General features: G+C 49.2%; 1 protein-coding gene across 5 annotated transcripts in view; it reads left to right on the forward strand.

Moving 5' to 3' along the window:
* The window catches only part of LOC129844157 (zinc finger protein 638-like), a 43,095-nt gene extending 28,750 nt beyond the window's left edge, over positions 1–14,345 (forward strand). For 3 of the 5 annotated variants that reach the window (XM_055912570.1, XM_055912571.1, XM_055912569.1), the window contains 9 exons: positions 874–1,002; positions 5,102–5,250; positions 5,457–6,855; positions 8,675–8,907; positions 9,015–9,071; positions 9,274–11,014; positions 11,754–11,862; positions 13,044–13,199; positions 13,280–14,345. In XM_055912570.1, coding sequence (XP_055768545.1) covers positions 874–1,002; positions 5,102–5,250; positions 5,457–6,855; positions 8,675–8,907; positions 9,015–9,071; positions 9,274–11,014; positions 11,754–11,862; positions 13,044–13,199; positions 13,280–13,656 — 4,350 coding nt within the window. In that variant the 3' untranslated portion in view covers positions 13,657–14,345. The remainder of the gene's footprint in view (positions 1–873; positions 1,003–5,101; positions 5,251–5,456; positions 6,856–8,674; positions 8,908–9,014; positions 9,072–9,273; positions 11,015–11,753; positions 11,863–13,043; positions 13,200–13,279) is intronic. The other 2 variants (XM_055912572.1, XM_055912574.1) reach the window with 2 other exon arrangements.
* Positions 14,346–14,935: the final 590 nt, after the last annotated feature.

The raw sequence follows: 14,935 nt of genomic DNA on the forward strand, positions 1-14,935 counted from the left end.
TGTTGATAAACCCCTTTATAACCTGTTGATAAACCCCTTTATAACCTGTTGATAAACCCCTTTATAACCTGTGGATAAACCCCTTTATAACCTGTTGATAAACCCTTTATAACCTGTTGATAACCCTGTTATAACCAGTTGATAACCCCTGTTATAACCAGTTGATAACCCCTTTATAACCTGTTGATAAAACCTTTAACCTGTTGATAAAACCTTTATAACCTGTTGATAAACCCTTTTATAACCTGTTGATAAACCCCTTTATAACCTGTGGATAAACCCCTTTATAACCTGTGGATAAACCCCTTTATAACCTGTGGATAAACCCCTTTATAACCTGTGGATAAACCCCTTTATAACCTGTGGATAAACCCCTTTATAACCTGTGGATAAACCCCTTTATAACCTGTGGATAAACCCCTTTATAACCTGTGGATAAACCCCTTTATAACCTGTGGATAAACCCCTTTATAACCTGTGGATAAACCCTTTATAACCTGTGGATAAACCCCTTTATAACCTGTGGATAAACCCCTTTATAACCTGTGGATAAACCCCTTTATAACCTGTGGATAAACCCCTTTATAACCTGTGGATAAACCCTTTATAACCTGTGGATAAACCCTTTATAACCTGTAGATAAACCCTTTATAACCTGTGGATAAACCCTTTATAACCCGTGGATAAACCCTTTATAACCCGTGGATAAACCCTTTATAACCCGTTATAACCCGTTGATTACCCCGTTATTACCCCGTTATAACCTGTTGATAAACCCCTTTATAACCTGTTGATAAACCCCTTTATAACCTGTTGATAAACCCCTTTATAACCTGTTGATAAACCCCTTTATAACCCTCTGTCTGTCAACAGAACCCAACGTTGAAGGAACGTCTTCTGATTGTCAGTAACGTCCCCACAGGGACCGCAGCAGCCAAGGAGGTTCACGACCTCGTCAAACGCGCCGGCTCCTACCTCGACTCGCTGTCTCTGATCGACAGGGTAGGGACAGACACTGTTTGAAAGTAGCCGGTTGACTTTTGTTCCCATGTTGAAATCGAGTCGTCTACCTGGGTAGGAAAGGTGCTTATTTTCTCAGAATGAGAACGAGTGACCAATTCCTTTTTATAAATGTATTTGTTGCTTCTTCCACGTTTTATTAAACAGAGTAGACAGCTAGCACGTGCCGTGGCTAAAAGGCTGCTAGCGCTACGTAGGACCACAAACGGCGGACAAGTGGTCAACAGCTCAGAAGGACACGAGACCATTTAAAGAGACGTATCGCTCATTTAACAACTGGATTCTTACCATATAAGGGCATTTGGGAACGTTGTGCTGAAAACATGAATTCAAATGAAGCGGCAAAAAGCCGAATACGTCCGCGGTGACGTCCAGAGTTGAAGATAAGAAAACGAATCGAGCGTTTTGTCTCGTACGCCGCCGACGGGTGCAGTGGAATGTGTTGTTTTACAGGGTCAGACATAGATAGTACCATAAACCCCGGTGTCCTGGCTAAATTCCCAATCTGGCCCTCAAACCATCACGGTCACCTAATAATCCCCAGTTTACAATTGGCTCATTCATCCCCTCCTCTCCCCTGTAACTATTCCCCAGGTCGTTGCTGCAAATGAGAACGTGTTCTCAGTCAACTTACCTGGTAAAATAACGGTAAAATAAAATAAATAAATAAAAGATGGCGTGATATATTTAAGCCATATCGCCCTCCTTTGATACGCATCACTGGGGATTTAAGAAATGACTGAATCAATGCAGAGAAGTGGGTTTAACCTCCACAGCTTGAAATGGACTCGCCTGTTTTAGTACTATTAGTGCAATCACATAGCATCATTTAACACGACACAGAATACTACCACAACAACAACAAAACAACACGTTTCCCTTGACAAACAAGCCGGTTATTATCGCCAAGTTGGCAGCGCAGTGTGAAACTACACAACCGCTGACGACGACCAGCGCTGAACAAAAACGGGTCGATGCCATCAGAGAGTTTCCTCGGCGGCGGGCGAGTGATAATACGGGAACGATTCTACTGTCGCAGAGAGAATTGGATGAAGTGTTGAGTCCCACAGTCCATCGACTGACTCCAACTCAAAGGATGCAGTCTACAGTCCAGGTGGATTACGACCGTGGTCGGCGCATCGGCCCGGACGCCAGTTTGACGCCCGATTGGAATATGCGCAAAACAGCTTTATTGCACAAAGACACGTGGAAGAATAGAAACTGCAAGTTTCATTAAACAATCTTTTTTTGCCACGTAAACAGCCACACAAAACAACATGTGATTATAACCAATTAGATCCCTGGAACCAACCACTTTAGGCCTGTAGTGGTACCATGTGATTATAACCAATTAGATCCCTGGAACCAACCACTTTAGGCCTGTAGTGGTACCATGTGATTATAACCAATTAGATCCCTGGAACCAACCACTTTAGGCCTGTAGTGGTACCATGTGATTATAACCAATTAGATCCCTGGAACCCACCACTTTAGGCCTGTAGTGGTACCAGGTGATTATAACCAATTAGATCCCTGGAACCAACCACTTTAGGCCTGTAGTGGTATCATGTGATTATAACCAATTAGATCCCTGGAACCAACCACTTTAGGCCTGTAGTGGTACCATGTGATTATAACCAATTAGATCGCTGGAACCAACCACTTTAGGCCTGTAGTGGTACCAGGTGATTATAACCAATTAGATCCCTGGAACCAACCACTTTAGGCCCGTAGTGGTACCATGTGATTATAACCAATTAGATCCCTGGAACCAACCACTTTAGGCCTGTAGTGGTACCATGTGATTATAACCAATTAGATCCCTGGAACCAACCACTTTAGGCCTGTAGTGGTACCATGTGATTATTAACCAATTAGATCCCTGGAACCAACCACTTTAGGCCTGTAGTGGTACCATGTGATTATAACCAATTAGATCCCTGGAACCAACCACTTTAGGCCTGTAGTGGTACCATGTGATTATAACCAATTAGATCCCTGGAACCAACCACTTTAGGCCTGTAGTGGTACCATGTGATTATTAACCAATTAGATCCCTGGAACCAACCACTTTAGGCCTGTAGTGGTACCATGTGATTATAACCAATTAGATCCCTGGAACCAACCACTTTAGGCCTGTAGTGGTACCAGGTGATTATAACCAATTAGATCCCTGGAACCCACCACTTTAGGCCTGTAGCGGTACCATGTGATTATAACCAATTAGATCCCTGGAACCAACCACTTTAGGCCTGTAGTGGTACCATGTGATTATAACCAATTAGATCCCTGGAACCAACCACTTTAGGCCTGTAGTGGTACCATGTGATTATAACCAATTAGATCCCTGAACCAACCACTTTAGGCCTGTAGTGGTACCATGTGATTATAACCAATTAGATCCTGGAACCAACCACTTTAGGCCTGTAGTGGTACCATGTGATTATAACCAATTAGATCCCTGGAACCAACCACTTTAGGCCTGTAGTGGTACCATGTGATTATAACCAATTAGATCCCTGGAACCAACCACTTTAGGCCTGTAGTGGTACCATGTGATTATAACCAATTAGATCCCTGGAACCAACCACTTTAGGCCTGTAGTGGTACCATGTGATTATAACCAATTAGATCGCTGGAACCAACCACTTTAGGCCTGTAGTGGTACCAGGTGATTATAACCAATTAGATCCCTGGAACCAACCACTGTAGGCCTGTAGTGGTACCATGTGATTATAACCAATTAGATCCCTGGAACCAACCACTTTAGGCCTGTAGTGGTACCATGTGATTATAACCAATTAGATCACTGGAACCAACCACTTTAGGCCTGTAGTGGTACCAGGTGATTATAACCAATTAGATCCCTGGAACCAACCACTTTAGGCCTGTAGTGGTACCATCTATAACCAATTAGATCCCTGGAACCAACCACTTTAGGCCTGTAGTGGTACCATGTGTAACCAATTAATTAATTTATTAAAATGTAAAAACAGATACCTTATTTACATAAGTATTTAGACCCTTTGCTATGAGACCTGAAATTGAGCTCAGGTGCATCCTGTTTCCATTGATCATCCTTGAGATGTTTCTACAACTTGATTGGAGTCCACCTGTGGTAAATCAATTGATTGGACATGATTTGGAAAGGCACACACCTGTCTATGTAAGGTCCCACAGTTGACCGAGCATGTCAGAGAAAAAACCAAGCCATGAGGTCGAAGGAATTGTCCGTAGAGACTCAGAGACAGGATTGTGTCGAGGCACAGATCTGGGGAAGGGTACCAAAACATTTCTGCAGATTTGACAGCATCATGCTGTGGGGATGTTTCTCAGCAGCAGGGACTGGGAGACTAGTCAGGATCGAGGCAAAGATGAACGGAGCAAAGTAGAGAGAGATCCTTGATGAAAACCTGCTCCAGAGCACTCAGGACCTCAGTGGGGCGAAGGTTCACCTTCCAAAAGGATAACGGCCCTAAGCACACAGCCAATACAAGGCAGGGGTGGCTTCGGGACAAGTCTCTGAACGTCCTTGAGTGGACCAGCCAGACCCGGACTTGAACCTGATCGAACCTCTCTGGAGAGACCTTTAACTAGCAGTACAGTAACGTTCCCCATCCAACCTGACAGAGCTTGAGAGGATCTGCAGGGAAGAAATGGAGAAACTCCCCAAATACAGGTGTGCCACGATTGTAGCTTCATACCCAAGAAGACTCGAGGCTGTAATCGCTGGTGAAGGTGCTTCAACAAAGTACTGAGTAAAGGGTCTGAATACTTATGAAAGATGTGACATTTCATATTTAGCAACAACAAAAAATTCCTGTTTTTGCTTTGTCATTATGGGGTATCGTTTGTAAATTGATGTTGAAAAAATACTATAATCATTTTTATAATAAGGCTGTAACACAACAAAGTGTGTAAAAAGTCAAGGGGTCCGAATGCTTTCTGAAGGAACCATGTAACCAATCAGGTCCCTGGAACCTCCGACTGCATCTTTTCAACATTTCTGATTGGTCAGGAGACGACGCAAATAACAAATGAATTGATTTGTTTAATTAATGTTTCTATTTCTCTGTGTCAGATCTATTTTGAGATGGAATCTTCGTCGGTGGCGAAGGCAGTGTGTCTTCATTTCCAGAAGTCCCCCAGTGTAGTTCAGAACAAACCTCTGAAGGTCGACATGCTGGCCAAGGTTCAACAGCCCCCAGCCCAGAAGACATCTGTTGTCAGGTAAATATCTTAACCTTTCATTAACGTCCAAGATTTTATCCGTCAGTCCATCCATCCAATCCAAGCATTGTATGACGACAATAGGATACAATTAGGGTCCATTGTTTTTCCTCGTCAGGGAACAACTCCTGTCCCATATGTTCCTCTGGAGACCTTTTTAGATGTAAACATCACTTATTTTATAATCTACGTGTTTGTCATTTCAGCACCAAAGCCAAGAAGAAACCGATCAAAGGCAAGAAGCCTGTAGCTAAAGGTGTGGCAGCACCAGTTAAACCTGTTACGTCCACAACCACTACTACCAGCACCAATGCTACGGTCTCATCCTCTCAGCCTGTTGCTACCACAACCACTACTACCAGCACCAATGCTACGGTCTCATCCTCTCAGCCTGTTGCTGTGGCTACCAAGCAACCGGGTGACGACGTCATCGTCGCGGAGGCCAAGCAACCAGGAAGTGACGTCGCGGTGATGAATTCCGACGGAAAGGCAACGGTGGCGGAGTCTGGAGGAAAAGGGGCTGGGATTTCCTCGACAAAAGATGGGAAGAAGAAGAACGGCGGGATGGAAACTGAGGAGGAGGCAAAAGAAAATAAGGAAGACACTGCGACCGTCGACATCGTCGTTCCCGCCTCGTTACCTACGGTTGCCGTGTCCGCTCCCGAGGAAGATGTCGCCATGGAAACCCAGAGCACCGACGGCGTCGCCTCGACCAATGAGATTGCAGCAGAACCCGAACAGGTCCCACAACAGTGCAGTGATGTCATTGCGTTGGTTAGTGAAACCGTGACGACTGTGGCCACAACAGAACCTTGTCTGATCTCCGCTGTGGAGGGAGCTAATAACGTCGCCAATCCCGTCGACTCTGACGCCGTTGCCGCCTTTGTACCGGCACAAACACCGGCCCCTGTCCCGGTAGAGTTAAATGTTGAAGACAAACCTCAGGACTTTCCTCCGGTAACCGAGGAGATCCTCAAGGCCCTGGAGGCAGCGGTGCACCAACACCGTATTGGGAGACTGGTGGAGGAACAGGCTAAACATGAACAGAACCAGGGAGAGGGGATCCAGGCCAAGCCTCTACCCAACAAGAAGAGCCCTGCAGCTGGGGAGACGGCGGAGAAAGAGACCCCGGCTGGAGAAAAGAACCAGGGAGAGGGGATCCAGGCCAAGCCTCTACCCAACAAGAAGAGCCCTGCAGCTGGGGAGACAGCGGAGAAAGAGACCCCGGCTGGAGAAAAGAACCAGGGAGAGGGGATCCAGGCCAAGCCTCTACCCAACAAGAAGAGCCCTGCAGCTGGGGAGACGGCGGAGAAGAAGACCCCGGCTGGAGAAAAGAACCAGGGAGAGGGGATCCAGGCCAAGCCTGTACCCAACAAGAAAAGCCCTGCAGCTGGGGAGACGGCGGAGAAGAAGACCCCGGCTGGAGAAAAGAACCAGGGCCCGGCTGAGCCAGAGGAGAAGACTGGGGAGAAAGAGACGAAGAAGAAAGAGGAGCCACGCCCAGAGAAGAAGTCACAGCCGGACAAAAAGCATCCGACACAAGCTAAAAAGACTACCGACACGAAGAAGACACCTTCAGGATCTGGGCAACCAGACCACAAGAATGTATGTATTATTATAATAATATGAATTTAATGGACAGATATAATTTAAACCTTGACATATTTGAATCATTGACAGTCTGATTCATTGCACCTTAGTGTAACCGGTGTGAAATGGCTAGCTAGTTAGCGGGGTGCGCGCTAATAGCGCTTCAATCGGTGACGTCACTCGCTCTGAGACCTTGAAGTAGTTGTTCCCCTCTACAAGGGCCGTGGCTTTTGTGGTGCGATGGGTAACGATGCTTCGAGGGTGGCTGCTTCGAGGGAGCCCAGGTAGGGGCGAGGAGAGGGATGGAAGTGTTGTGTCTTTGGCTATGCCGGATTAAGTGAGATGACATGCTTTTCTATAAAATCCGTTCTCTGCGATTAATATTACCTAATTGAGCTAATCATGTAAATGTAATTAACTAGAAATTAGGGGCACCACGAAAGAGTGTTTATAGAGCTGTTATCTTCCGAATAAACTCTTAAAGACCTAGTAATATTTTACATCAATAGCAGTCAGATTTAATCGTCACCTTATTTCAGTCTCATCTGAAAGTTGTAAATTCTTGGTTATCTTCACGAACCCTGGCTAACAAGTTGAATCAGCAATACAAAATTGGGTTTAATTATTTATTTACTAAATACCTAACCAACCACACAGAATTACATATACACAGAATGCAAATGATGTCATACAGAAAACGTCCCTGGTGGACGGAGTCGACATGACGGCTGGTTACACAAAGGAAAGGGGGTTTTGGTTTGAGTGAAAGAGCGGGAAGACTGAGGAACAAAGGGAGAAGCCACGCTTTCGTAAATACAGTATCTTGTGCATTCTAAATGACCGCTCATTTGGAATTGGAAAATGCAATAAATATTTACTCTGAGCTGCACTTCGGTAGGTTGGTCGTAGATGCTGGTCGTGTTGGCCAACAGAGATCTTCCTGTCCTCGGAAGAATGTATCTTGTGGTAAATTGGTTACGTTGTAGTATCGTCATTGTGTGTTCGACTGGATACATCGTCCGTCCTTTCCTAGCCCACGTTTACAGCGGCCGCTGCTAACTCAACGGCTAGGAGGTATCACTTCTGTAGTGAATAAGAGTTCAAAGTTCATACCATTCGCAACCAAAGCTCACGCTGAGGTTGGCTTCATTCTGTAGTTATTATCTGAATCCTTCTGACATCAGAACGTCGTCCTAATGTACCCGGAACAGGAGGTTACATTTTCGTCAAGGGCTTATATAGTGGAGGGAGAAGGGTGCGTTTCATAGTTTATAGCCCATGTCTCTTCACAGGGGCGGGCCACTGATTGAGCAGAGCCCTGATGAACCTTATGAAAACCCAATTCTCTCATTTGGAAGCTAAAATTACATTTCATCTTTTCACAAATAGTTTCATATTTAAACATTTAAATTGCACAATTCCATGTGAATCTGATAACTATAATGTGTAGACTTTCCCAGATACAGTTTATGTCGTCCTGTCATCAGTCATAATGTCTCAGATGACAACCGAACTAACATCATATTCATTAAGTACCAACGCATATTTTCCACTGGTTGGATTACCGAAATATGGTTCCTTTCCCCCCACCGTTTGATGTTCCCAGACTCTCTATGTTTAACAAAGGCTATTCAAGAGTCCCTCAGTAGAGTCAAGAGAGAGAGAGAGGGGAGAAAGGTATTTATGTGGGGGTCATAAACCTTACCCACAGGCCAACGTCATGACAGAAGCAATATTGTTACATTAGCTTCTGCTAATATTTTAATGTATTGTACTCTAATGACTGAGGCAACTCATTATGTCCTTAAATGTCTAATAAAATGAATTCATCCAGGGGAAGACCCAGGCTTCTGGAGGGAGAGGCCGGCGCGGCGACCGCTTTTCCCCAGAAAGGAGAGACTCTTCTAGGCATAGAAGCAGCCGGGCTCCTTCCGAGGAGGGCTCCCTCCGACATCGAGACTTGGTAACTCCTCTAGCGCCTCTTCTGGCTCCCGCAGGAGCAGCGGACAGGACGGCAGCCACGCCAAGAAAAAGGGGAGGAAAGAAGAGGAGTAGGAGAGGAGCAAGGTAGGAGAAGGAGAAAAGCGAGGCGTGATGGTGAATGCATGTTTTATATGACAATTCTATTTCTGAGCTAGAAATTATCCAATTAAAGGTTTCTGTTGGTTCCACAGAGCCACGGCAGAAGCAGTCAAGCGACTCTCTCCTCTAGGAGCAGGTCTAGAGATAAGGTGAGCGATGCTTTCCAAACGGCAACGTTTCTTAACAAAACACCATTGTGTACAGAATCCATAACCGCTACAGTCTGTTGTAGCAAACTCTCAGACATCTGATTTCAAACTACAGCACTTCTGTTGGACTTGGGGAAGATTGATTTGATTATGATTAATTAATTCAATGGATTCATCCTTCTCTTTCTTTACCTCAAGCTAGTTGCTACGCGGGTGATGAGTTTACGTCTGACGTCATCCCCGGTGAAGCCAACTCCTTCTATCTGGGCCAGTTCAACATGGACCAGTTTGTTACTGTGGACGAGGTGGAAGGGGATGAGGCTGAGAACACCGACCCACCGCAGTCATCCTCATCTTCGTCACACAAGACTCAAGATAAGGCCTCGGAAAGTTCAAACCGATCGTCCAAACGCAAGAGGGGTACCCCAGATTCCCCAACTCCGAAATCTAGCCAGGAGCACAAGGAGTCACCCACGTCCTCCTCCTCTACCCCCCCTGCTCAGAAGACTCCACGAAAAGCCGCAGCAAAAAAGGCGGCAGCTAAACCTCAACCACCTGCCACCTCTGGACGCAAGACCAGGTCATCAGCAACTGTTGTTGTAGCAACCGAAGCCGCAGAAACCCAGGAAGCCGCTGCCGCCGCCGACGACACCACCGGCATAGCCGATACGGAGGCGGAGCTTGTTCCCTTGGAGACTCGGTCTCAGTCGGAAGAGGAAGTAGTAGTGGTCACTAAGGGATGTGGCACGGAGGATGTAGTACCGTCATCCCGCCACCAGATGTCAGTGTTGGACACTGCAGTGACAGACAACAAGGAAGAGAAAAGTGCTGTGTCAGAGAGCGATATGGCGACGACAGCTGAAAAACCTCCAGAGGTAGAGGGGAGCGAAGAGACTACCCAGGCTGAAAAAGGTTCCTCGATTCTGGGTACCGAGGCTCAGAATGGAGCCTGTCCACTGGAGCTTGGTCTGACCCATCCGTCTGCCTCAGCCAAGGAGCGAGACCTTCAGAAGGCCCTGGAACTACAAGAGGTGGAGACGGTGTCGGGTCACCAGGTGCCCCGATCACTTATCGATAAAGTTCCTGATGATGATGATGATGGTGGTGATTTCCAGATACTCGACGAAGCTGTGGACGATGACACACCTAGAGACGGAGAAGAGGGCAGTCAAGACACTCAAGAACAGTCTGTATCTCTATCTCTGGGTTACCAGGCGCCTGCGGCCTCCGAATCTACAGGTTCCCAGGTGCCTCAAACTACTCTAGAGGAACACAAAGAGATCTCCGACGACCAACAAGAATCTGCTTTCCAGATCCTCGACTCCCTAGAAGACACTGAAGACAACATGGCCGACTCCTCTCTCGCAGGCCAACGAGGCCGAAGAGATTCTCTACCCAGAGAGATGGAAGGGTTCCAGATACTAGATTCAGTCGACGATCAGACGGAAACGACTCAAGCTCTGGACAACCATACGACTAAATCTAAATGTCAGGGAGGCTCCAAGCCTATAAAGGGGGGCAAGAAGGCACCCCAAAAGAAGGGTAAGAGGGTACCCAAAACTCAAAAGGTGACCAAGACCGCAATAGGAGAGTCCGAGGGGGGTACCCCGAAAAAGAGTAACCTTGTCACCTTGGATGAGGTGAGCGAGGAGGAGGAGGCTTACCCAGATGATGCCGCCGATGAGGAAGAACTGATTAAGAAACAAAAAGTGGTGAAGGAGAAGCAGCGAGAGAAGGAAAGAGGGAAGGAGAGAGAGAAAGGGAGAAGGAGTAGAGAGAAGGAACGGAAGAGGGAGGAGGAGAGAGAGGAGAGGGTCGGAGTGGATACTGAGGGCTTGGTGACTTTGGATGAGATCGGAGAGTATGAAGGGGCGGACGGGCCTTGCCTGGAGCCACACCCCTTCAGCCAGGAGGATGAATCAGGAGACCCCTTCAACCCAGAGGTCAGAAAATATCTGCTGCTTACTTTCTCCACTCTCTCTTCTCTCTCCTCTCTCTTCTCGTCTCTTTCGTCTCTCTTCTCTCTCTCGTCTCTCCTCTGTCGTCTCTCTTCTCTCTCTCTTCTCTCTCTCGTCTCTCTCTTCTCTCTGTCGTCTCTTTCTTCTCTCTCTCGTCCCTTTCTTCTCTCTTCTCTCTCTCGTCTCTCTTCTCTCTGTCGTCTCTTTCTTCTCTCTCTGTCTCTCGTCTCTTTCTTCTCTCTCTCGTCTCTCGTCTCTCTCTTCTCTCTGTCTCTCCTCTTCTCTCTGTCGTTTCTCTCTCTCGTCTCTCTCTCGTCTCTTTCTTCTGTCTGTCGTCTCTCTTCTCTCTCGTCTCTTTCTTCTCTCTCGTCTCTTTCTTCTCTCTGTCGTCTTTCTTCTCTCTCGTCTCCTCTCTCTCGTCTCTTTCTTCTCTCTGTCGTCTTTCTTCTCTCTCGTCTCCTCTCTCTCGTCTCTTTCTTCTCTCTCTCGTCTCCTTCTCTCTCTTGTCTCTTTCTTCTGTCTGTCGTCTCTCTTCTCTCTCGTCTCTTTCTTCTCTCTCGTCTCTTTCTTCTCTCTGTCGTCTTTCTTCTCTCTCGTCTCCTTCTCTCTCGTCTCTTTCTTCTCTCTCGTCTCTCTCTGTTGTCTCTTTCTCTCCTTTCTCTCTCCCCCTTTCTCTCTCCTCTCCCTTTCTCACTCACACACCCTTTAACCTCTCTCTTATCAGAGTCTGGTAACCCTGGATGAGGCTGGAGGTGATGGGAAGGATGAGATGGAGGAGGAAGAGCAGAACAAGAGTCCTGAACCAGCGCAGATCCAGCAAGCTGACAACACAGGTCTGTCTGTCTGTCAGAGTAGAACAGAAGGGAAGTGGGTCAGAACGGCAGGGGGGGGGGGGGTGTATCGGGACAGAAGGGGGGGGTGTATCGGGACAGAAGGGGGGGGGGTGTATCGGGACAGAAGGGGGGGGGGTGTATCGGGACAGAAGGGGGGGTGTATCGGGACAGAAGAGGGGGGGGTGGGTGTATCGGGACAGAAGGGGGGGGGGGGTGTATCGGGACAGAGGGGGGGGGGGGGGGGGTGTATCGGGACAGAAGGGGGGGGGGGGGTGTATCGGGACAGAAGGGGGGGGGGGGGGTGTATCGGGACAGAAGGGGGGGGTGTATCGGGACAGAAGGGGGGGGGGGGGGGTGTATCGGGACAGAAGGGGGGGGGGGGTGTATCGGGACAGAAGGGGGGGGGGGGGGGGTGTTATCGGGACAGAAGGGGGGGGGGGGGGGGGTGTGTGTATCGGGACAGAAGGGGGGGGGTGTGTGTATCGGGACAGAAGGGGGGGGGGGTGTGTATCGGGACAGAAGGGGGGGGGGTGTGTATCGGGACAGAAGGGGGGGGGGGTGTGTATCGGGACAGAAGGGGGGGGGGGGTGGTGTATCGGGACAGAAGGGGGGGGGGGGTGTATCGGGACAAAAGGGGGGGGGGTGTATCGGGACAGAACGGAGGGGGGGGGGGGGGGGGTGTATCGGGACAGAAAGGGGGGGGGGGGTGTATCGGGACAGAAGGGGGGGGGGTGTATCAGGACAGAAGGGGGGGGGGTGTATCGGGACAGAAGGGGGGTGGTGTGTATCGGGACAGAAGGGGGGGGGGGGGGTGTATCGGGACAGAAGGGGGGTGTGTGTGTATCGGGACAGAAGGGGGGTGTGTGTGTATCGGGACAGAAGGGGTGTGTGTGTGTGTCGGGACAGAATGGGGGGGGGTGGTGTCGAGACAGAATGGGGGGGGGGGTGGGGGGGGGTGGTGGTGTCGGGACAGAATGGGGGGGTGGTGGTGTCGGGACAGAAGGGGGGGGGGGGAAAACGGGACCGAAGGGGGGGGGAAATCGGGACAGAAGGGAGGGGGTATCGGGACAGAAAGGGGGGGGGGGGGGGTGTATCGGGACAGAAGGGGGGGGTGTATCGGGACAGATGGGGGGTCTCCTCTCGTCCACTAAACCATTTCTCTCCTCTTGCTGATGCTACAGGGTCTCCTGGTGCAGAGGACGACTGCAGGGGCATGGAGGATATCAGGAGAATGGACTTTGTGACTGTGGATGAAGTGGGAGAGGAGGAGGAGGAAGAGCAGGCTGTTGCTACAAGGAGAGGAGCCAGGGGGAGGAAGAGGGCCCGACAGACCTCTGGTAAGAGAGAGGGACACTCAGAGACACACAGGAATTGAGTTATAATGTTGCAGCTGTATTTCTTCTTCTCTCCATCACAGCCAGGAAATCAGTGAAAGCAAAGAAGGTGAGCGTCAAAAACGAGGAAGAAGAGGAGCCTCGGGCAGATATTACTCCTCCCACTGACCCAGCTTCCGTTGACGCTCCCTCCTCATTGCTCCAAGTCGCTGTGACCTCAGAGGTGGACGCCCAACCAGCTGCCTCAGTTCCAGACCTCCAGGAGAAAGAGACGGAGGCTGATACCCCGGCAGACCAACCCAGCCTGGAGGCCTCCTCAGCTGGGCAGGAGAGGCAGACTGACCCCCCTGAGAACCAGAGTCTGGAGGGGAAACGGGAGACAACAGACATGACTGTTGGAAAGCCTTGTACCGAGTCCACAACACTACAAGGTAAAGAGAGAACAGATGAAATGGACTGAAGTGCATTAGATGTGTTCAGTAGTTAATATGAGACACCAGCCTCGTCACGTTGAGGGGCCACGTTCCTGTGGAGACCTTTTATTTTGGAATCGGCATCTTTTTCAAATGTGACCACAGACTGAGTCAGTCATTTTTCCTTGGCTGGTATCTGCGGTGTGATGACCAAGTCCTCCCTGGACGTCCTCCCTGGACGTCCTCCCTGGACGTCCTCCCTGGACGTCCTCCCTGGACGTCCTCCCTGGACGTCCTCCCTGGACGTCCTCCCTGGACGTCCTCCCTGGACGTCCTCCCTGGGCGTCCTCCCTGGGCGTCCTCCCTGGGCGTCCTCCCTGGGCGTCCTCCCTGGGCGTCCTCCCTGGGCGTCCTCCCTGGGCGTCCTCCCTGGGCGTCCTCCCTGGGCGTCCTCCCTGGGCGTCCTCCCTGGGCGTCCTCCCTGGGCGTCCTCCCTGGGCGTCCTCCCTGGGCGTCCTCCCTGGGCGTCCTCTCTGGACGTCCTCCCTGGGCGTCCTCTCTGGACGTCCTCTCTGGGCGTCCTCTCTGGACGTCCTCCCTGGACGTCCTCCCTGGACGTCCCTAATGCCCACTTGGTCATGAAGACGTGTGTTTGATAGGAACATAATGACCTCTCTGGACAGGAATAGATAGGTGGATAGGAACATAATGACCTCTCTGGACAGGAATAGATAGGTGGATAGGAACATAATGACCTCTCTGGACAGGAATAGATAGGTGGATAGGAACATAATGACCTCTCTGGACAGGAATAGATAGGTGGATAGGAACATAATGACCTCTCTGGACAGGAATAGATAGGTGGATAGGAACATAATGTCCTCTCTGGACAGGAATAGATAGGTGGATAGGAACATAATGACCTCCCAGCTGGACAGGAATAGATAGGTGGATAGGAACATAATGACCTCTCTGGACAGGAATAGATAGGTGGATAGGAACATAATGACCTCCCAGCTGGACAGGAATAGATAGGTGGATAGGAACATAATGTCCTCTCTGGACAGGAATAGATAGGAACATAATGTCCTCTCTGGACAGGAATAGATAGGTGGATAGGAACATAATGTCCTCTCTGGACAGGAATAGATAGGAACATAATGACCTCTCTGGACAGGAATAGATAGGTGGATAGGAACATAATGACCTCTCTGGACAGGAATAGATAGGTGGATAGGAACATAATGACCTCTCTGGACAGGAATAGATAGGTGGATAGGAACATAATGACCTCCCAGCTGGACAGGAATAGATAGGTGGATAGGA

This window comes from Salvelinus fontinalis, unplaced genomic scaffold, assembly GCF_029448725.1.
Source record: "Salvelinus fontinalis isolate EN_2023a unplaced genomic scaffold, ASM2944872v1 scaffold_0184, whole genome shotgun sequence".
Taxonomy (NCBI): Eukaryota; Metazoa; Chordata; class Actinopteri; order Salmoniformes; family Salmonidae; genus Salvelinus; species Salvelinus fontinalis.